Source organism: Chlamydotis macqueenii, chromosome 26 (genome assembly GCF_036417535.1).
Source record: "Chlamydotis macqueenii isolate bChlMac1 chromosome 26, bChlMac1.mat, whole genome shotgun sequence".
NCBI classification, from domain to species: domain Eukaryota; kingdom Metazoa; phylum Chordata; class Aves; order Otidiformes; family Otididae; genus Chlamydotis; species Chlamydotis macqueenii.
In genome coordinates, this window is record NC_141581.1 from 5,248,349 (window position 1) to 5,271,826 (window position 23,478).

The following is a 23,478-nucleotide window of genomic DNA, read 5'->3' on the forward strand; positions in this document are numbered from 1 at the left end:
AGCTTTCCCAACTCTAGCACACGCTGCTTGACCTCATCAACTGCAGAAGGACAGAACAGAAGTAAACTGAAAATACACTTAGAAATGTTTTTCGGTAAGCACTTTCCCTGGTTTTACTTTCAGACCTCAGATTTCAGAAATGGAAGCAAACAGACATCAGTGAAGATTTCTCAGATGCCCACACATTTCAACACCAGTCCAATCACAAAAGCAGTAGGTTTGAACAAGAATGACAAAAATAAACCAAACCTTAGCAGTTGTATTCCAGGGAACGAACCAACCTAACGCGTATCTGGCAAGGAACACCTTTTTAAAATAATTTCAGAGCTTGACTCTGCTCTCAAAGACAGGAGAGCTCTTGCCAAGGCTCTTCTCCACAGAAGCGAGATCCAGCACAAATGGATTAACAGAGTTAACATCACTAAACCTAGAAATATTTTTGGTATCGTGTCCCCTCCCCTTTTCCCCTGGACAGAAGCCCAGCACTGGGGACTGCAGAAAACAACTAGTCCCAAACATTAAAGCAATTACAGTTAATAGAAATTCTTAGCTTTCTATACTGAATCAGGCTGCTTTAGAAAGCATTTTAACAATTAGGAATTATATATTACAAAGTTACTGAGGAAAAAAAGCTGAACTATGATCTTTGTAGACATTGAGGTACGTTAACAGCAATTGGGTGATCAGTCTCCAGACCCTGGATGCAACCAGAGTTAAAAAAAAATAAAAATAAATCCAACCTGTGCGACTGAATACCACCAACATACTTGGAAGACATCTGGTATATCCCTAACAGCCAGCTGCGTTCGGCAGTGTCGGACGGGGCTCGGCTTCACCACACCGCGCCGACGGCTTCTCGGCGTCGGCCATCGCTTAGCTGGTCTGAACTGAGCAAACTTTAAAAAAATTAATTAAGTATAAATAATTCACAAACTGGTTTGTGCAAATTTTTTTTATTTCCACATTTATATCACAATGTGTCCACTTAAAGGACCAAATAGCAAAGTTGCTCCCTTCTGCATCCCAAGAACACAGAAGTCTAGTTACTGTACATTCACTAAGGCTCTTTGTTTTTGCAAATTGCGTTTATGATGGATATCCATAAGGCAAACAATATCTAAAGGAATGGTAACAAGTATATTTCCAGCATACAAACAGGCTTCCTTTTTCCCTCTCACAGTACAGTTACAAACTTGTAGCACCCTCATTACATTTAGATTCTAGAAAAGGTGATTTTTCTTTATTGTGGTTTTTTTTTTTCTTTTTTTTTCTTTTTTTTTCCTAGAAGTTTGCAGGAAGGGAAAAGGAGGAAAAATATTTGGCTGGTGGTGGTGGGATCAAAAATATCGTTAAACATCTAGTTTTTGCAGCATTTTTCAGAGACTGGATTTAAACTGAAACCAGACTAAAATATGTGGATGCCTATGGAATGTTGAGCTGAAGCTGGTCTCCCAGCCTGCAGTGCAACACCTGCTGTTTAAAACCCAATCTCCGTACCACATGACTTTAAAAAACGCAATCATGTTCAGAGATGTGATACAAATAAAACTACAGTTTTTGCACATTGTCTCTTGAATATCTCACTGCCAAATAAAAACCCAAATCAAGTCAAATAAATAGATGCATATTTTGTTAAGGTAACTCCCGCAATTTTTCTCTGTACCTGCCTGTAATAAGATTCCGGCATTCAGAAAGTGCTGGAAATCCTCTTCGCTTCTTTTGGGGACTAACACTTTTTTATAGCTGGCTCGCTCTAGAGTTTTGAACTCAATTTATCAACCTTTGTATGCCTTCCTTTGCAATTGTTAGTAAACTGGTAGCAGCATTTCACAAAAGGAGAATTTAAAGGAAAGATCTGTGAAGAACCAGCTCCCTCACACCCTCTGCTCGTTGGGCCTGTTTGTCCAGGACAGGAGGCTTTCTCCCTCTTTAAGTGGCATAGTGTCTGCCGTTTTTGCTAACTGCAGATGTAAAAAGCATTTTTAGCAAAACCTGTACTCAGTCTAGGCAGACGTAAGGCAGGATGTTCAATCTACCGTCATCCCCATGCGGATCTAGAGATATGCACTGTGTCCAATCATACCAGTTACCCTGTGTGTCGTAACAACCGTTCACGCCCGGCCAGTTATGTTCGCGTATTCTGTCGAGGTCATCGCTTGTGACCTCTCTTGTGACGCCAGGCAAGTCTGTAGGTTTGCTGTTAGGAGCTAGAACGTGAGTCTTTCTAGCCTCTTTCCTAGTGCTTTCCTCCTGCTTTAAATACTCAGACATGAAGTAGTGAGCTCCTGGAGTCTGTACTCCTGATGAAGACAGCAAGCTACTCTGTCTGTTTAAATACGACTGAATGATTTCGTTTCTGGATAATTCTTTCCAGTTCGTTTGTTCAAAAGGGCTTTGCAGGTTGGGTTTTTGCTCCTGCTTTTCCGTTTCTGTCCTGTGCTGTTCAGTAAGTGCAGGGATTTCTACCTGCAAAGGATCTTTCTGTGTTAAAGGTTTTATCTGTCCTGTCATGGGATCAAAAGTGAGTTTTCTCTCTTTTAATCTCACGGGTTTCACGCCCCCTTCTGTCACGTGCCCATCCAAGTTGACTGTATAGTCTCTGGGTCGGTACCTTTTCTTCTTTTTACTATCGGAACCTGAAGCAGCATCATCACTGTCCATTTTTGAAGTGTCCTGTGAAAAGCCCATGTGTGGCGCGAGAGATTCCCCAGGGTGGGAGCTGGTTTTGCAGCTGGGAGACGTGTGCTGTTGAAGTGTCCCTGCTGTATGCCTGTGCTGGCTTTCGAACGGTACCTGCTGCTCCTGCCAGTGCTGAGATACCTCAGTTACCGATTGCTGAGAGAACTCCAGTCTTTTTGCTGGCATTGGAGGTGTTGATGGTTGCATCAGGGATGGTGGCGGCGATGGCACCTGTGCAGTATCTAAGAACTGAGACCTTTGAGATGGACTAGGCATTGAATCCTTTGGTGAGTACGTAGTATGCTGCCGGGCAAAAGTATCATGCCTAACGTTTCTAGGGCTAAACGAGGAACAGCGAGGACTCTTAGGTTGGTGCGGTCCTGTGGTTTCTTCCGATTTATCATGCTGCTGAAGCACTGCAGTCTTTAATAATGAGGAAGTGCTTGAAGGTTTTACAAGTCCTGGAGAACTGGTGTGAGGTTTTACAGCATTTACTGGGATCTTATTGTGTTTGTCATTTTCACTGAGTTCTGTCCTGCTGCTTTCAGGCCCTGCATGTAGATTTACATCTACAGGACTAGGAAAATTTTCGGGACTACCTCCAATTCCATTCGTTGGAGGCGGGGAAGAGTTTTGTAATACTTCATGACTAGCTTTGGAGACTTTTGGAGGGGGGCCCTGATGCCCGTCCCTGTGTTCGCCTTTCTTTTTTCGATTTCCCAATTTCTCTGGTTTTGGAGAATTTAGTTTCTGTATATCGTTCCTGCTTTTCAATTCGCTGATTGGCTTTGATCCAGCCACAGCAGGAAGTTGCGCTTCTGGTTTGCAGTTGTGAGCACCACCGTTTGCTGATCCGGGTGGATTCGGCAACCCTCTTGGCACTGGCTCATTCTGGGTTACAGGTTCTATCAACTTTTGCCAATTCCGCAACAATTTCTTGGCACGTTTGGCAAGTTCCTCATTGGATGTCTTCTTCCTCACCTCATTGATAAGCCTCCCAAGTCTCGTTTCCTATAAAGAGACAAAAGTTGTTTTACAAACAGGTATCATTCTAAACAAAATTCTTAAGGTGCATTTCTGCTCTGTAATGCTTACCCTAAAAAATACCTTGTTAAAAATCACTAAAGATTTAAGTGTTGAATTAATCTTTTTAGAAAGGATTAGTCCCGTTGGTCCACTGCTCTGCCACGCAACATGAAACCTGCCGTAGGTTTCAAGTCAGCCTGTCTTTATTCCCTGGCTAAAGCACCAGAGCCGTTAGCTGTGAAAAACACCAGAAATGAATTCTTTATTCTTTAATTGGCAGGAATCTCGAGAATAAAGGTGCAAGCTCAGACTGGAGGGGAAGTGCAGCACCCAAGGCAGAAAAGGCGTGTGTTCATCACAATGAAACCGTAAGACCTGCAGAAAGAGGCAAGTGGAAGAAGTTCCAGAATCTTTGCCTGTTGACAATAAAAATCTCAGTTTCACAGACCTGACTAGCCAGCGTGCGACTTATGTCCTACCTTCTTCCTCCACCTCTCCTCTCCCTTCACTCCCCGGTCTCTTGGAAGGGTATGAAAGATCGATTTAAACAAGCATTCCTTGGGGTGTCCCAAAGTGGTTTCGTAAGCGAAAGGAAGCGTTTGACTGTTCCCAAAGCACATTTGAAAACAAAGAACTGTTCCACAAGTCAGATTACTTAAGAAAGGCACTTCAGGGGAAAACCTAGACCAGACTCTGACAGAAAAATGCAACGTGTTCCGATACAGATGTTGAAATACAGCTAGAGTTAAGTGATAGTTAAAAGCAAGCAACACCAATAATTTCAATATAAAAATTGAAAAAAAATTTGTAATTTAGCCAAAAAACCCCTTCTTTGGGCTGTGTTTCTAAGAGCGGCCAGTGAGACTGCAGTTATCCCACCTGATACTTGCACCTAATCTCGCCAGCTCCATCAGGCATTGGCACCTCCTTACCCGAACAGGAGAGTAATTGCATAGACACACAGATACTCCTACTTCAGATTCTTTGTTGCTTGGTCACCAAGCATCTAAAAAGGTGAGCAGTACTTCAGCAAGCACAGTGATGCTGCTAAAATCAACAGAATTAATTAGTAGCAAGTAGTGATTAATTTAGTGCCCTACACAAAGAGGAGCGGTGCGACACGGAACGCTGATCCGAATCCAGAAAGAGTCACTGTGTGTGCACTGAGATGTCAGAAGCAGCAGGACAGGGACAAAATAATACCTTAATTGTGAATCGTTTGCAATCAATCTATTGTTTGAAGAAAAGCTTTTATGGAAATGAGATCGGCAGAGAAAGTCCTTTGACACACACAAAAATCAAGCCACGTTCAGAGGGGGACATACCTCAAGTGCCTCTTTGGTAATGGGGTATTTCTCCAGGCTGGAGATCACTTCCAGCACTGCCACCATGTTATGGATCTGCAACAAGGAAGACAAAGTCACTTCACGTTTCACGTACGGGTCTTCGTTATCAAATGTAATTTCAGACCTTCCACTTTATAATTGCTGGAAGCGTTAATCACAAAATTACTATCACACTGTCTGGCTTCAGGGAGCCGATTGTTCAAAGAATAGGGACAAGGACACCTTACTGACCTAGTTGGAGCCTGCAGGAGCTTTAACCAACATACACTTATGTAAAACTAAAGGAAACAGGAGCCATCAAGCCAGCGTGACGTACTAGCCAAGTTCTGAGACCCCTTGCCAAGGTATCAGTTAATTGTCCTGCAGCCTAACTGGAAGCAAGCACCAAGCGGACCAAGGAGAGCAACAAGTCAGATCAGAAATCTTGCATTTATTCCTTTAGGCACTGCGTTAGATTTACACAAGTCACCGTTCCACAGTTTTGCTCAAGATACTGATGCTTCCTGGAGCTACACACCAAGAGTCTACCAACCCAGGTCTGAACTCCTCCAAGTTGAGGAGCAGAGCTGAACCAAGCGTGGTGCCCAGCAGGTGTCCTCAGGCAATCGCCCAGCGCCCGCCGGAGCAGGCCTGGGCCTCAGCTGCCTTCAGAGCTCCCCCCTCATTCAGCACTGTATTTCCTGATATGTCAGATGGCGAGGAGCGACTGCAGAAATTCACATTACATCAACAAAGCATGTAGCAGATTTTCTGATGGGCTTCACCGCAACATTTCCGTATGCATGAGTACGCTCCACACAAAGGCAGCTGCCACAACCTGTAGACGTTAAGCGCAAGTGTGATTTTAATAATTTCTATCAGAAACCTCAGACCACACAAAGATTCCTATTTCCAGTGCCTGATCTTAAAAGCACTCAACCCTGGAATTTCTAATTCCCCTCTGTAGATAGATTTAAAAGATAAGCAAAGGAAACCTTGAATCACAGTCTCATTTATTGCTTAAATTAATTTGTGACTCAACTGGACGTGAACAGCATCTGAGAAAAACCTCGCAGCAAGAACCTCTGCAGGGATCCCACATTATCCTGAAGTCCTATCAGGAGCATAATGAGGCAGTCCTACCTTCCCAGCCACACACTCTGCTGCAAGATTCCTCATTTTAAAAAGACTGCGGGGTTGTAAGAATTAGCTTTTTCAGGTCAATTCTGCCCTTCCATTAAGATACAACAGGAGAATCAGGAGCTGAAGTCTCCGGCTTTCAGAAAGTCTTGTGCGTACAGTGTTTTTGCTGTCACACCGGGAATGCTTAATGCTGGAGATACTTGGTTAAAGCTGTCAGTAATTAAACACTTTGCCTGACTTTTAGATTTATTATTATCACACTTATTTTAAAAGTCTCTAGAGGCTTTGAACGATTTTAACTCTTGCAGGTTGTAAAACCACCTTCAGACCAAAGACAAACTGATCTGTCATGTCTTCTCTTCACATCTCTGCAGTACGGAAAGCCCTACCGTCCAGTCAGGTCTGCTAGAACTCCACTTAAGCTTTAAAGCAGCAACAGCACGTATCTTCACATACTTGAGGTCATACTATTTCGCTTCAGTACACCTCCCATGTTTTGATCCTTGCCCTGCCCTCGGTGCCTAGGAAGGATGGCTTAGCACCACAGTTTAAGTAATACATAACACCAGGGTTTGGTTTTTTCCAGTTTCTAGAACCAGAGCACTTAGAACAGCTAATGTTCAATTCCGGGAGTTTCCAGACAAACATTTTTATCACGCAAAACATGATAACTCTCCTTCCCAACACGTGTTTTAGACTATGAATTACCAGGGTGCAAAAAGGCTCTGTGTACTGCACACACCGATAATCGGTACAATTATTTATGTAGCTACTGGTAATCCCCAAATATTCATTTTCTAAATGACAAACCGATGGCAAAAAAAAGGATCATTAGTCTATCAAAAGGTCAAGATGGGGAAAGTGATATGCTGGTGTATACACACACCCACAGAAAGATGAAACAGGTCAGGGGATTTCCAGTAACAGCTTTGCCTTTGTCTCAGAACACCCAAATACGCGTGCATGGATGCCCCCAAATCCTAAATCACCGACTGAGGACCAGGTCTGCACCAAGACTGACAGGCTGCTACTTCGGTCCCTCCTTCGAGGGACACATGGTGCCAATTAAGCCAGTGAAAGCAGCCTTACACCCCGAGCCCGTGCTGATCACTCAACTTCTGGTAAAACACAAAACACTCATTTTGGATTCTTCACACATTTGTAACCAATTGAAAACACGCTGTCGCACTGAAGCAGTCGCGGCAAGGAGCACGAAGGCTCACACTCGAGATCAACTGCAAGCAGCTCCTCTCAGTTTTTCCTTCTTTTTGACCTGCAGGAAAGTGTGGTTCTTAATAAATAAATAAATTTTCAGGCATGTTCAACTGCTTTGACACCCTTCCCCAGCAGTTTTGCATAGTTTTCTTGGAACGCATCATCCAAACTGCCATAAAGAGAAGCTTATAATAAAAATAATATTCGCTTATTTCAAAATAACATAGACTATGAAATTTCTTGCAGTATAGTTAAACACTACGATGAGAACAAGATGATCTCCCCAAAACACCTCAGGTATCACCTAGTCACTGCGCAGACACCTATTTAGTACCCAGCAGCACACCAGTACCTTTACCTTAAACCATCTGCTACTGGCTTAACAAAATTAATATATCATCACATAACTGCGCGAGAGTGAAGTCACAAAACCCACCAGGACATCACCCGACTTTGGGTCATTAATCATAACTGATTAATGCAAGCTGCAATTCAAAACGCTTATTGGCTACACAGCAGACAGGGAAAGTAACATAAAGCAGAGCGGGAGGACAAGGGAGCTGGGCAACCTCGCTCTCCTCAGACACGAGTTGAGGGTACAATTGCATAAGTCAGCGTCTCAGGAACTTACACATCATTTTAGTTTCTATTTGCCTTTGTCTACTTACACTGCAACCTGTACTACCACCCGCAAAACAAGAACTTCTGTGAAGGAGCCCCAGGACCTCGCGTTTAGGAGACTGCGGAAAACGGCTAACAATAATTTATACGGCATTTCAAGTTATCCCATGCTATTCCCACGCTGTGGAGATTGACTGGCACAGACTAATTCACTCTAAAGTTTACTGGAGAACATCTGCTTTGAGTCATCTACGGTAATCCTTTCCAGCCAACCCTAATGACAGTCACAGAAAACAAATCTTATTTATTCCACGCAAGTCTCCAAGTCATGCAGCCGTACTCCGGAGCTTACCACTAGTATCCGAGATCTCTTCCGAATTAAGCACTAAATGGTTTTACTACGGCCTCAGACAAAAGCATGGCTTTCTGAACGCTCTGGAAAAAATCAAGTAGCTTAATTGCCTGTTTTTAAACTGCATCTTAATCATATTTTAACTTTTATAAATCAAGAACAATTCAGTAACTAACTTCAAGGTTAAGTGTTACACTGGAGGATACAAAGGATATAAAGGGTGTTTGGGTTGGGAACGCTTAACGTACAGCTGTTCCCTGCCACCTCCAATTCTAGCGCCTCCTTCCCAGGCCGATTTGAAAGCAGCAGCAGACCCAGCACCCATGCGTGAGCTGCTATCACCAGCTCCACGTGCTGGCGGTGCAGAAGCGCTCGGACTACCAACCTGTGGGAACGCGTTTTGTGTTGGACTAGCACACTCAAACGTTACGCTTTGATTCTCTTCCCTCATCTACAGACGAGTCCAGATGCAGACACAGAGTGAGCAGTGTAACGCCTTCCTGTCCTCCTCAGGACCGCCTGGACAGACGGACAGCCTACATCTCACCCCGCTGCTGCCTACGAAACAAACGTCACAGAAACGTTCAGTTGCAGCCCTTCGAACAAAGCAGTTAAGTTGGGTGTTTTTAAATGTTTCACAAGGATGTGTCTGAAGATCTTTGCGTGCGTGACTAGACCACGACAGACGACAAACCAGATCTGAGTTAGCAAGGATGATGTTGCTGAGAGACTTAGTTATAGGACAAGGAGTAGATATTCCCTCGTAACGGGAAAACCCGAGAGCTCGGTGCACAATTACAAAAACAAGGCAGTGAAACTGCTAATACAGATTTCTATCCTGCTGCATTCTAGCTAGAAAGGCTCTTCTAAATCACTTGCATGAAGTTCACAGAACAGCACTAAAAGGTCTCTTGACACAGCACCATCATCATCCACACAGGTCACGTTAGCATCTTTAAAAGTTTCTAAAGGGTATCTACACTAGGCCTAGTGTGTCCAGAGTCCCCAGTCACCAAAACTTTTCTAAAAACAAGTGTAAGGCTATTGTCCTTCGGAAACCACAGGTTACAATAATCTGACTCCATAACAGGCATTTTGAAACGGACTACCCAGATACAGCAGAAGACACTGGCTTTGAGAGAACGTATGCGTCACCATACTTCAACTGATTTCCTCAGAATACGCTACAAATACTCAATATTTCGCTAGTTTCAAAGAAAGTACTTCGGTAACGCTTTCCCTCCTGTAGTATCAAAGCAATTTTACAAAAGCAAGCAGAGAAGCAGACCCACCGTGGAAGACGAAACAGGTCTTCCTACAGATACAAATCCAGACCTCTAGTGCCAAGCTGGCATTCTGTTGGCAATGATACACAGAAGTTCACAGGAGCATTTGTACCATTTTTTTTTTTAATTGTCTTCCCTCTGCTCCTAGGGACAGCAGCATTTTATTGGACAGTTATAAAAAGTGTCATGTTTTCATATGTGGCATCTATGGGCTGTGCATATCCTTAGGTAGCGCAGCAATTCAAGAAAATCCCAAGTTCAAGGTCAGTATTGCTGAGATGGCCAGGGAAGCAGCAGTGATTCACAAGGAGGTTCAGCACCAGCTCTACAGGTGATGCCATTTATTTCCTCCAAAGCCGCCTGGCAAGTACCTGCATCTAAGCACCAGCTCCTACCCCGGACTGGGATCTCTGATCAGTACTGGATCTTGCCCCCAGCACTGCATCTGTACAAAAGCTACTTCACTGCATAATCATCTGAAACACGGAATAAGAAGTAAGAAGAGAAGAGTTGCTATTCACAGTAGGCTTTATTTAAAGGCAGCAACAGCAATACAGCAGTACAGTGCTTATTTAGCACTTCATATCGGACGCATCGGATACCAGACACTAACAATACAGACCATGAACTGTAAACTACAGCGTCATTTTTTCAAAGATACAGACCAAACACACAAAGTTAGAATTCAGGTTACAACCTGCTGGTATTCAGTTCAGTTCCCCCGCAACTGAGCTGTTAACACTTTCCCCTACCCTCAATCTGACAGGATGATGTCTAAAGACAGGGTACACGAGACACTACTCACAGAAATGACACACCAAAAAGATGACCATGCGCTGTTTTGTTCATAAGTATTGAAAATGTTTGAAAGTCAGTTTGCTAAGTGGAGTTCAAACATTCACCAGTACACAAAACATATTCTTAAAGGTGGAGGCGAGTTTTCTAATAGTCTTTACTAAAGTAGATCTTTAAACACGAAGGAATCAATGATTTGGGTTGAAAGTCTTCCACTGAGAGCCATCTTCTATGACAGAGAAATTCACTTGGAGTCCATGCTTTGAAAACTGATCAGAAATTTGTGCTGCAAAACAACAGGTTTACCTGGAAATACCCCTTGACTAGCCAGAACAGTCACAAAAAGTGTCTAGGCACAGCAAGCACTATCCTTACCTCTGGACTTAAAATCTCCAGGTCTAATTTAAAGAGTCAAAACACTCTGCATATATTTTATTCGTACTTAGGCTTTATTTAATGGTAAAGCATCATCCAGATACCGTTCCCATATATACTTTACAATGCCAGGATCACCAAACACGAGTCAGGTCAGATTCCAACAAATGACCATGCTGTGAAGAAAACAGCAGACCTGAAACATTTCACTGCAGTGAGACAACAGTTTAACCCTCTGTACCTTTTGGCAGAGGGATAAACTTCCCCCATTGAGGGAAGCCCTCCTGCTCTAAAGGAAGATATCTTTAAGGCAAATAGAAAACAATCAACAGAGTAACTTTTCTCCGTTCATATTTATTAGCCAATAATTGGAAGACATTCTTGTTACTACAGAGAGGAATAACTGTCTGTCAACATCAGCATTCACTTAACATTTTGTATAATATAGGAACTGTACCCGAGGTGCCTACCTCTCAGTTGGACATGAAACATAGAAGACTCACTGCAACACGACACCCCACGCTTATTCCACCTCCCACAAAATAACCAGAACAAAACAGACCATGAAGTCGGGCAAAACCTTTTTGGAGGGGAAAAAAAAAAAAAAAAAAATATTAGCCCAATTTAAAAAGCCCAGCAGTCGAAGTGAAGGTTAGTTACATGAAACACTATTAGACTGGGAAGACGCGTGGCACAAACTCAAGAGAAGGGAACAGCGTAAGAAGAGGAGCGGGTACTGCGCACCACAAAGCCAGGCAGTCACTGTCACGGCAGGGCAGAACTCGGTCTCAGTGGTACCTACCGCGGCACACTGCAAGCAAGATGGCTTTAGTCTTGTTTTTCACTCAACACCGTACTGATACAGAATGGTACAGGAATCACATTCAGCTGGAATTACATGTCCATCTCAAGGCGCCACAGCTCAAGAGCACATACAAAGAGGAGTTCAGAGGAGAGCAGTGATAAGAAGTTTTGAAAACACGGTTAATAAGAGAAAATTTAAGTACTCAGTATACACAGTATTGAAAAAAACAGGGAGGAGACATACAAAGCTTGAAATAAGCCTTCCTAGGCATTATTAATCATAACAAAGAAAACGGTGATCAACTGACTTCATGCTTACTGCCCGATTTGCAACAAGACACTGATTACATATTAGGAATAACCAGAGAGCTACCAGTGCCCTCAAATAAGCTCTCAAACAGTTTCCATAGCCACTGCAGAGGTTTAGGAACAGATGAGACAAGTCTGGAAGGAGTTGTTTCATACAGGTGATGGCACTTCGGTGAAGGTGATGGACCACAGAGCTCCATTAAGTCTCCTCCAGTCACGCAGCCCTGTGATTCACACCTGGGGATCACACACCGAACAGCAAGTACCAGAATCACACTGGAACACCCAGTCTCCTTCCCACCTAGTCCCAGCCAAGAGCTGACTCAAAACAGTCATTCTAAATTCTGTCCTCTCAAAGAGATACACACAGGTAGTTACACAGAGACGGTTTTATTATAAAGGACAAAATTCAACACTCCAAAATTCGCTGCCCCTCTGGCCCGTGCTGCCCCACCGCACAGGGCAGGCTCGCTATCCCAAGTGAACGAGATCCCAGAGGAAACGCCCAAGGCTGCCCCAGCCTTCGCAGGCGGCTCATCACCGCTCGGGCTCTGCAGTCACTTCATCTCACCACCTCAGCCACCACACGCTTACCTACATGCCAGCATCTGAGCACATTTCTAAAACAGCACGGTCCTGCCAAAACAAAGCACAGTAAAACAATAACCATGGAAACGATTAGGTTTGACCCAGCCCCATGCACCCACTGCCCTCTGGTATAAATACCGCGGATCACACGGCCAGCTACAAACGCGTCTAACATTTAGTGGAACAACATAGCGTGTCTGTCAGAACAAGACCTGCCAAGTGTTGAGCCGCACAACCAAAGAGTACCAGATAATGCAACATGTCCCTCTCCAGGGGCTGCAGATGATTTCAGCACAACAAATACAAAGCCTAGTCACTCCATTGGTCCTAAGGACATCGAAACACCATACAGTCTCGTCGTAGATACAATCACCATTTCCCACCCTCTTCCACCTGTACAGAAACTTTCACAGATGAATCTTGGTAGTTACTATTTATTATAAGCCATGAACTGAAGTCCAAAACCATTGCTTAAAAATTTAGGGAGCCATCAAACGAGGCTGCCCTGCAATCAGAGTCACAGGAACAACTGGTCCTACTTCAACAAGAGAGAAACGCAGAGTTGGTTGAGTATTCAGGCAGAATAACAGAGACTATACAGAAGCCTCAGCCTTAGGATGTGCCCCCTTCTGACTGATCACAGTCTCGATGCTCTCTAGGTAAGGACAGATCCAGACGTCTGCAGTTACTTGGGGAAGCGAAAAGCCAACGCTGAGAGTTAGCGCACGGCAGTGGGGTGCTGGCAGAGCCGGACGCTCCCGGCACGGCAGCTCTCCACCCGAACTCGCGGTTATTACCTACCTGCGTTACGGTAACAGCAAAGCCAGACACCAAACCAGATTATGAGAGTGACCCTTAGAGGCATCGCCTGGACAGAATCGTTCTGCAGTCACCTGCTTCATCTTAATGCAACCCAGAAAACTAGTGAAGATCTAAAATTACGCAACACACACTTAAGGACTTGATGAGAACGGCTTCAAAGCGCCAAGAGCTTTCTGAAGTTCTTCAATATTATGTTACATGGAGTATCTACCCAGAGCTGTTAACACAGAGCAGTTGATATCTGAACGTAATACAGAAAATCCCTACTGACATCACCACAATATAAACTTTTCACTCTTTTCTTAAAGAATAAGAGCACCTATCATCATATTCATGCACTTTTAAATGCAGCAGAACAACTTCTTTCAAAATGCTAGGGAAGCTTCTCAGCTGATCCTTAAAGGATAAAGGAAGCTAAGGTTGAATACACTGCATTGTGGAGTTTATTAATTCATCACACAGCAGTACAATACGCTTGCACGACTGCTCTCAAGCATTTAAAAGCATATTTGTCCACAAAGTCTGAGAACAACAGTCTTATAAATTGGGAAAGTTTTAAATACCCAGTTTGGAGAGAAGTCACTGTATCCTTTCAAAGCAATCACTGACACAGAATTTCCATCAGCACGTACCACAGAGAAGTTTTATTGATATAAAAAAAAAAAAAAAAAAAAAAAAAAAAAGAAACAATTTCCCATCTCCTAGAATTACTGCTCACCAACCTCTAGATAAAAATGCTGCTGCCAGTCACCCATTTCCAAATACCCCCGTTCTCTGGAGACTGTGCAGGTCCTTAGGAGGATACAAGCTGTTGGGGAAAGCGATGATCCCCAATAACCAGCCGAGAATGCTCGGCCATTCCATCCGGTGGCACGACCGTTAGCAGCTACCTAGAAACAACATGAGTTTTCTACCTTTGGCTGGAAAAAAAAAGCAAGCCTTTCCCCAAAGGACCATAAGCACACCACCTTTATCTTAGAGCTTACAAGTTGGAGGGCTACTTTAATTAAAGATCAGCTCTGCTCCAGAGCCAATTGCCCAGTGTGATCATGACAGGACAAAAGAACCCAGTACCCCATCCGCATTTTTTATATTTAAACACACAACAAGCTGCAATCTGGCACTAGTTATTTCTAATCTAGTAACAAAAAACTTTACGATTTCCACTTAAGAAAGCTCTACTGACACTTAAGCCCCTTGGCAGCCTGTCTTAAAAAGTCCTGTGAAGAAAATAATACACAAAGTCTAAAAGCAATCGATCGTATTTCGACAGACTGAAGCTCTTACACACGTGGCAACGGAGACCGAGTTCCCCTGATGCAGGCAGATCCTTAACCAGCGCGCCTGTCCCGTAAGCACACAAGCTGCTGGCACTCCGCCTCTGCAAGTACCTTTGAGACATCACCTCTTGCATCTTCTCTTCCATCTCCCTGTGCTCAACTCTATTCAAGAATCAATTGCAATTTCTCCAAGGATAAGCTAAAACACGGAAGGATACATTTTTCTGGAACTTTCGGGCTGATAACTTACATACAGACATAAAAGTTTCGCGTTCCTTCCCATGCCATTCACTTACGCAGCACAGGCAGGGTTGCACGCTGACCGTGCTACCAGCTCAAAGAGCTCCGCTTAAGTGACGGCTCGAGTTACAGAACCTGGGTGCTGGTTGTACGTGCACTGGACGTTTGTTTGCTGAAGAGAAGTTACGAACGTGCAGCACCACCCTGGGAAAAACTCATGCTCCTCTACCTTCAGAAGGTCTCTGCTCCTTAAAAAAATAAATCAATCTTGACCTGCAGTATAATCATGATGCTCTGCAAGCTGATTCTGCATTAAGGCTGTATGTGAGAAAGCAGCTCCACGGGAGCGCCGGCTGTGGCTCTTAGACAAGACTCCCACCTCTGCAGAGTCATCCTTACAGCACAAGGTTTCAAAATACACCCAGTTGAGCGTGCTGCTGAATACTACCGACCAGCTTGGACGCAGGATTCCTCTCCTCCCCAGCTGCTCTGTTAGAAAACCACTTTGCTCAGGAAACCAGAACTAATTGTGTTTTACTTCCAGTGACTCCTCAATAGAAATTTCTACCACCGACTGTTTGGACACGCTGAAAATTGTCTACTTTGATACTAACAATCACACTTAAGCATGCACCACTGCCCTGTGAAAGCCATGCCCCAGAAAACACTGACACGCTGTTAAGTTTAGCAGATTGCACCTCAAATTAAAGCAATTTGCTAGCTCTTAAATATTGTTCCAAACACCGAAAGCATGAATTACCTGCAGAAACAATAATGCTGCTGTTAGAATACTGAATAAACAAACATACTTTTATATTCAACTGAATACTTACCTTTACCTTAAACTTTTCTTTAAAGACCAAGCATGTAAGTGGGGCCACTACACGGATCAAAGAAAGTTTATTTGAAGTTATCACCAAGCACAAAATGGGCGAGACGAGATAGCAGAAAGCGTTATCAGCCAAAACAGACGGGGAGGGTTTTTATACTGCCATTAATTTTAACACCAAATCTAACATCTTGGAGTAACTATGCCTTAAAAGGAGTTCTTATTAACATAAAATTTCCACAGCAGGCAGAATCGATTCCTTCTTTCCCTGTCCTGAAACTTTTGTGGTTCCTGAAAAAAAAAAAAAAAAAGAAAACTCTACTTGTCAGCTGCAGCAGTTCCTTGAAGAAACTGGAAAAGGCTCTCCCCTCACAGGATGCCGAGAGAAAAAGCTTCAGCTGCTCTGAAAGCACTTTGATCAGGAGCCAAAGGAGCCAGGATGACAGTGCTGCTGTGTCATACAGCCATACCAAAACCCCACACCTTACACACTCCTGCACTGGGCTCACCCTCAACTTACTGCACAAAACAAACTGACAAACTGGAGCTTCTATCCTAGGTCCAGACTTCTGAAACATAGGCTAAGCTGGAGGTCTTCATATTTTCTAAGACATAGATTGTGTCTCCCCCCACTTGGGAGCTTTCGACAGCAAATATTTTCCCTCCCACCCAGGCCAGTGTCAGGCTGTGGTGCCCGAGCAGCAGGAGCCGATCCAGCTGCACCCCGTGCCCGCCCCACACCAGCTCCAGCCATCGCAGGACGGCTCAGCTGCCTCAGCTCCCGGCTCTCCTGGGTTAGCTGTCCGCAAACACGCACTGCGATGGCTTCACACAGGGTCCTGGGTGCACCAGTGGCCACGGGAACACAGCTGCCCCACGTCAGAGCAACCTGGGAGACCGCAGCCTCGGGTTCTTTGCTGCCTGGGCAGTCTGGTTCTCCTGGCAGGATGCACATCTTGCATCAGCTGTCTTATAAACCTTGTGGTTCGTGGTGACTGTCAGTATTATTCCTGATGTTTGTTTTACCTACAAAATGCTGGTTCTTCCATTCAGTTAACTGCTTCACGGTTACATCAAGAACCACGTGTCAGATTAGTTATTTCCCTCACACCGCCTCCTCCCTCCAGCCCGTGAGCAATCAAAGCGTTCGTTTCTCACCAAGGGTCCTTGCTGCCGTGTGTGCTGCAAGATTTTATCACTTGTATTTGAAAAGCCCAATCTCCTCTAATGAAAGAACCTGACAAACTGAAGGGTGTCTGGCTGGAGGGTGCTTGTACAGCCTGGGGCTGCCACTACCCTCCACCACCTCTCCTAACCGCACACGCTCCCCCAGCTACCGCTCTGTGCCAAAACTGCCACCTCCCCGAGCCCACGAGGAGCCCGGGCAGGGAGAGCGGCCCCAGAGGAGCCCCCTTGCAGGTGGGGTTTGGCCGAGTGAGCTCCTCGGCTGTCCCGGTGCAGGGAGGGAGCAGGGATGTGCAGCTGGAGGCGGGGACGCAGACGGGGATCGCAGCAGCCCTCCTGCCAGGTGCGGCTCCGTTGCCAGTTTCAGCTGGTGGAAGCGCGCAAGTTTAGCCCACATCAATTCAGTTTTTATGATCTGGAGCATAAGCCACACAGCCTTTAGTATAAAGTGGTTTACTCTTGAGTTGCAAAGCTCACTCAGCAGTTACTACTCAGGAGCATCCTCCTGGCTATCCGTAAAGAAGTTTCCCAGCATTTATCCCAGGAACACGTGCCAAGCACTTGCATTACCGCATCACAACTGAACAGGAGATGATTCCAGACATCTGTGAACCACGCACAAGCGACAGTGCCAATAAAGCCGCCATAAGGCATCCACTCATCTCCAAAAACACAGGCAGGTGTGGTTAGCTTTTACAGGGAGCACACACCTCCTTCCTAGGACGTCCGGAGCCAGCCTGCTAAGGCAGCAGGGAAGCAAACGGCGCTCCACTGCTCAGCTTCCCTACTTATTTAAACACGTGAACACCCAATTCTGCTGCCACACTTGTGCCAGTATTATTTGTAATGCACCAGAAGTTTACCAGGTAATTGAGCTACACCAGAAGCTACCTGAGGAAAAAAAAAAATATATATATATAAATAATCTTTTCTTTTTTAAACCTTGATCAATTCCTCAGTTCGGTTCACCACATGATCCTGCAAATAGCTGCACTGGCACACACAAAATGGGTGTGTGTAGCAGGAATAAGAAGTGGGTGTTATTAAAATTGTCACTCCAGCTGAAACAAACACTCCAATTACAGCTTCAGAGCAAACGACTCCTGCCATCATCACTGCAACCTGTGGAGTTTCAAGGAATTCACACTAGAAAGGCGCTCTGGCATTCCCCCCGCGCTGACCCCTCCACCCAAACTCCCTGCTACCTTTGTTTGCTCGGATTTTGCCCCAGCAGCCCCTGAGCGTATAATGGTCCCACTACGGCAAGGGGCACCGCGCAAATGAAAAGTGTTTAACTCCTCTACAGCAGTAACAGTATTACCGCCAACAACAAAGTGACCGGGACTATACGGGCAGCTAAGCAGACAAGCGCGAACTCAGACCGGGTAAACTCAGTATCTCCGTCTGCATAAGCGTCCCAGGCACTGCTGGAACACACCTCCACCAGGCAAAAAAAGCCACTTTGGAAAGAGGTGGGCAGGAGAGCCGCAAAGCGAGGCCAAGAGCTAAACTATACCACCACCCTGGAACCCAGGACCGACACGATAACGACACTTCGGAGCCTACAGGTTAGGAAACACCACAACCACTCGCATGGTTCACCACACGCCTGAAACACAGCGACACACAGAACGTGCTACTACCTGAAACACGGCGAGCTACAATAAGGAACTAAAAACGGTGGGAGGTACGACGGGTTCTAGCCTCTTTGCACGCTGCAGCTTCCTCAAAACTGATAAGCTCATTAAGGCCTCACAGAAAAGGATAAAGCTAAAGCAAAAGCCATGCCTAGTCTACTTTCGCCCACACGTAACACTTCCCTGCCTCCACAGAACTCACCGAGGCTCTCCCGGAGCCTTCCTCCACTCCCAATACTTCTACTGCCACAGCAGTGCCTGGCACCTTCTCCCTCCTTTTTCAAACCCAGTTCTAGGAACCGTGGTTATCACTGATGATGGAGACTTTTGTTTCTAGGGCTTCGGTAAAGCAATCGATAGAGAAAACAGTCACGGAAGCATCTTTAACTATCCAGCTCATGCATCAAGCGGAGGATCACCCCAGGCCAAGGCACTGCTTAACATATTACAACACCCGGACCAATTTATTATTAATAACTCAGATCACAGACCTCTCCCGAAGATCTGAGCACCAGGGCCAGCTGAGATACTGCACGAACGGCAGCCTGATTTACAATCAGCTCCCACCACACAGCGAGCATCTCAAACCAAAGCCGGGTTTGCATCACAGAGAGGTATTAACAGCAAATAATTAAATTATTGTCTAATATTTAAAATCAGGAAAGCATTGCTACATATTCAGGATGAGGAGCCATTTAATTGCAAGCACAATTCTACCAGCCAGTTGGAAATGACAGGCTTTCCCACAGAGCAAAAACAAACCGCTCTCATTATTCCTGCCATCAGTAATAAATTCCCTGAAGAGCACGGAGCACGATTTAACAAGGCAAAGGTGTTCTGCTTGGTGGAAGAGGTGGTTTCTCTGCGCACTGAGCCCGAAGGGAAAAGCCTTGCTTCTACCAGAAACAAGGAACATGTAAGACCTCACACCGCTACGACAAGGTTTCGGACACTCTTCTCCAGTTACTGCTTCTACACTGTTCTTCCAGGAAAAGGATTTTTCCTGCGAGAAAAGTCACGGGTCCACCCATCATCGTGGGTGACACCACTAAACTCACGCTCTCCTCCAACAGGAGCCTTGGTACGCTCTCGCTAGCACACAGGCTTTGGAAGGAGACTGATGTTGATAATAAGTGCCGAAGTCGTGTAGCAGAAGTAGTTTGCCCATATGTTTTTTCAAGGGGAAAAGGCTGAATAAATGAAGACAGAATACCAGACATCCCGGGTGGCTTCCAAGATGATGCAATTTTTTAAAAATAGCTTACTTCTTATAGGTCTCCTTTAGAATAGAGGTTACCCGTGTAAATTCTGAACTGTGCGAAACCAAGTTATAAACATATAACGTCTCAAGTGCTAAATCACAGAGTGGTTTGGGTGGGAAGGGCCCGTTAAAGCCCACCCAGCCCAACCCCCTGCCAGGAGCAGGGACATCTCCAACCAGATCAGGTTGCTCAGAGCCCCGGCCAACCTGGCCTGGAACGTTTCCAGGGATGGGGCATCCACCGCCTCTCTGGGCAACCTGGGCCAGTGCTCCACCAGTGTAAATAACTTTTTCCTAATATCTGATCTGAATCTGCCTCCCTCTATTTCAAAACCATCACCCCTCGTCCTGTCGCACCCGGCCCTCCTGAAGAGTTTCTCCCCATCTTTCTTTAGGCTCTGGGAGCCGCTCTCAGGTCTCCCCGGAGCCTCCTCTTCTCCAGGCTGAGCAGCCCCAGCTCTCCCAGCCTGGCAGGAGAGGGGCTCCAGCCCTCTCAGCATGTTATCGTCTTCAATGCACCTGTACAATTCAAACATTGCTCCTGAGTCAGCACAGCTTTATGTAGCAGTTCAAGATGAACAATCGGCACAGAAGATGATTTCTCAAAGCAAGCAGGTTCTAAAAGCTTGGGGAAAAGATTATTTTGACTAGTTCAACTCAACGCAGGTGGGGAAACTTTTTTGTTTTTTTTTTTTTTTTTTAATTTAAGGCAGGACCTCAGAGTTAACCAAGATCTGTATGTGCCACAAAGACCTTTACAGCTACACTGGAATGAATATCCACAACGGAGAAACGGCTTCTACAAGAGAACGTATCAGTAAAGCTTAAACTTACAGCGCCCCACAGTAAAGCACTACAAAGAACCACATCCTCCCCTACAAACTCTCAGAACTGGACTGCTCTTCGCGCACCTGACAACGTCAGCGCAGTTTTCACCCTCTCTCCTCTCCAGAAACACGCACAGACGCACACCGACAATTATATTGAGAAGCCTGAATGAAATCCAGGCCTCAAAGCTTGACTTTCTTGGTAAACAAGGAAGTCGGTCACAATAACGAATACTCTAAGTTTGAACGCAAGCACTTCTTTTAGAAGACTCTAAAAGCCAGAAGAAAGCAGCCAGAGTTTTCCATGAGCAGTCGCAAGCGCAGCAGCTCGAAGCTGCATTCACCTCTTCCTGCAGGAAGAGATCAGAACAGTTCCTTACGCTTTTACTTGGTGCTCAAGTGCAATTAAATCCAGAATCTGCTTTAAAGCATGTTCACAATTTAACTTCCCTCCGTGAAAATGGCAGGACAGGCAGTTCTACCAAACGTTTGTGATGTATTCCATGTGCTCTGGAGAAAAAAGTGAGAGAGCTAAGCCCGCACAACGGATCTCAACCGCACCACCTCTGCTCTCCTTCGAGGAAAAGGTTAAAATGGGAGACAGCCCCCTGCCTACAGGCATTCCTAAACAATGGGCTGATTTTTCTGCCACCAATTATTGCCCTGGATAAGTATCAAGTATGTAGAATTACAATTTAACATACATTACTCCTCAGCTTACGGGGCTGCGGACCAGCTGGAAGCTCAGCAGAGCTACTGGCCGATGCTCCAACTTCCCCTTGCAGACAGCTGCCCGGTTATTTCTGGTCCCCCTCGTCAGAACCAGACTGCAAGCACGTTTGCAGCATAATGTAACATTAACGTACGGAGAAAAGGGAAAAGTATCCACCACAAAATACATCTCCCGCTTGCTTAACTCCACTCAGCCACGGTGTTTTAGAAGGTAACACCAGAAGTAGGGGAACGAGTGCTGCCAGCAGTCTGGAAGTCAAGAGAAACCATAGATCTGTCAGAGCTTTAATCACGACGCTCGCTTCAGCGCAAAGAGAAAAATTTGAGGCCACAAAAAGAGAACTCAGAGCAAACAAAACTCATGGAGAGCACTAACTGGCATTTCAGCAAGAGCCACGGTAAAGTACTGCAACCTCAAACAACTTGGACACTTAAAAGCCCACAGTTACCATTACAATCCATTCCTGCTACTCGAACGCGTAATATTGCGGCTCGTGACAAACGCGCACCACGGGGGATCGCTACAGAAGCTACAAGGTCAGGGCGATTTTTCTTCAGTTTTCACATCACACACAGGCCACTCCAGAACGTTTCTAAATGGCAAGAACTTTATTAGCTACTTTAAGAGTTCAGTAGAGGTCTATGACAAAAAAACACTTCTTCAGACAGAAGCAGGTACGACTTTAATAGAAACAAAATTCCACTCTGCATACCCAGCCTCCTGGAACAACACACGCGCGTGCGTTCAGCCCGTCACCCCCGAAGCTGCCCCCAAAAACCGCAGACGGCCGAAACAAACCCACCTTTGCGTCCTGCTGCGGCAGCTGTTCATCTAAGATTCAAAAATCTGACAGATTGCAGGCTCTGCAGTCCTCTCGCGGTAATAAACGCCTAAGCAGGGAACTACTTTAAAGTGCCAAAAAAACCTTACGAAGAGTAAACGATGCTTTGGATAACCACCGCTTAAACGTCAAGGCCACTTATAGGTAAAATACACGCTGACTCCTGTGCACGCACTACATCCCAGAAGGAGCAGATAAGCTCATTAGCGCGCTGTAGGAAAGGATAACAGCAAGGACCGAGGCTGCTCGGTGCTGGAGCGGCTCCAGAGCCCTGAAACCACCATCGAAGCCCTCCCGGCGTGTGCAGAACCTGGGACAGCCCAGGGGCCCCCGCTGGAGGCGGCGGCAGGGCCCCAGGAACAGGTGGGCGCCCCGGAAGGTGCCGGTGGAGCCCGGCCCAGAGCCCCCTGCAGGCCGCACCCGAGCCGCGGCCTCGCGTCGGGAGGCCGCCGGGCCGCACGCCGCATGGCCGGGCAGCGCCGGCCGGGCCCCGTGGGGTGCGGTGCGGCGGGGGACGGCCGCGGCCCCCTGGGAGGAAGCGGGGAGGAGGCCTCCGGCGCCGCTGCCGAGGCGGCCCCGCGGTGCCGGTTCCGGGGAGCGGGGCGGCGAGGCGCCGCTGCGTGCGGGACCCCAGGCGGGCAAGGCGGGGGGGAAGCTCCCCGCTACCACCCGCAGCGGGGGCTTCCGGTGCCCGGGGAGGAGCCCGGCCGCAGCCGCGGACCCGGCGGGAGGCGAGGCGGCGGCGGCAGCGGGCGCGCGGCCCCGGTGTCCCCTCAGACGGCGGCGCGGGAGCCCCGGGGCGGGCGGGCGGCTGCGAGGGACCGCGGCGGCGGCCCGCGGCTGGAGTCCCCGCGCTGCCGGCACGGGAGCCGCGGGGCCCGGCGGGCCGTACTCACGTTGCTCTGCGGGTCGATGGCCTGCAGCAGCCGGTCCCTGATCTGCTGCGGGGAGGGGGCCGGAGCCGCTGTCATTGCCTGGGCGAAGCGGGGCGGCTGCGGCCGGGGCGGGCGGGCGGCGGGGCCAGGCCGGGCCGGGGCGACGGTTCCTCACTCGCCGGCGGCGGCCTCCTCGGGGAGCGGGAGTCGCATGTTCGCTCCCCGCGAGGCGGGGGCGGCGGGGCGCGGCCGGAGGGGCGGACGGGGGACCGCGACGGCGCGACCGGGCCGGGCCCGATCGTTCCGCTCGGGGCCAAACTCAACTGGGGGCAGGAGCCAGCCCCGCGCAGGGCACCCTGGGACACGCCCGACGGCGCGCCCCTGACGCTGCGCCGCACGCACCGGCGGGCAGGGAGCACACATGCGCAGT

General features: G+C 46.9%; 1 protein-coding gene and 1 long non-coding RNA gene across 5 annotated transcripts; both read right to left on the reverse strand.

Annotated features, from left to right (window-relative positions):
- Positions 1-934: 934 nt before the first annotated feature.
- MED26 (mediator complex subunit 26) lies at positions 935-23,398 on the reverse strand. Of its 3 annotated transcripts, none has more exons than XM_086767130.1 (3): positions 23,070-23,398; positions 5,031-5,105; positions 935-3,690 (listed from the first exon to the last, which is right to left on the reverse strand). In XM_086767130.1, the coding sequence occupies exons 1-3, from the start codon at positions 23,142-23,144 to the stop codon at positions 1,999-2,001; spliced, it is 1,842 nt and encodes a 613-aa protein (XP_086623256.1). In that variant the 5' UTR covers positions 23,145-23,398; the 3' UTR covers positions 935-1,998. The 3 variants fall into 3 exon arrangements, with proteins under 3 accessions (XP_086623256.1, XP_086623258.1, XP_086623257.1); XM_086767132.1 differs by lacking the exon at positions 23,070-23,398 and adding an exon at positions 5,584-5,960; XM_086767131.1 differs by lacking the exon at positions 5,031-5,105.
- Positions 12,575-15,745, reverse strand: LOC147597582 (uncharacterized). Of its 2 annotated transcripts, XR_015261137.1 has the most exons (4): positions 15,694-15,745; positions 14,917-15,108; positions 14,628-14,819; positions 12,575-14,230 (listed from the first exon to the last, which is right to left on the reverse strand). It is a non-coding gene; the product is annotated as an uncharacterized LOC147597582 (long non-coding RNA). The 2 variants fall into 2 exon arrangements; XR_015261136.1 differs by having other exon boundaries at positions 14,628-15,108.
- Positions 23,399-23,478: the final 80 nt, after the last annotated feature.

What these genes read in the sequence shown, in the direction of transcription:
- MED26 (XM_086767130.1), bottom strand. Translation starts at nt 23,144, where the DNA reads ATGACAGCGGCTCCGGCCCCCTCCCCGCAGCAGATCAGGGACCGGCTG. An exon ending in CCATCGACCCGCAGAGCAAC is followed by an intron (nt 5,106 to 23,069) that starts GTGAGTACGGCC and finishes TCCTTGTTGCAG; the next exon opens with ATCCATAACATGGTGGCAGT. An exon ending in TTACCAAAGAGGCACTTGAG is followed by an intron (nt 3,691 to 5,030) that starts GTATGTCCCCCT and finishes GTCTCTTTATAG; the next exon opens with GAAACGAGACTTGGGAGGCT.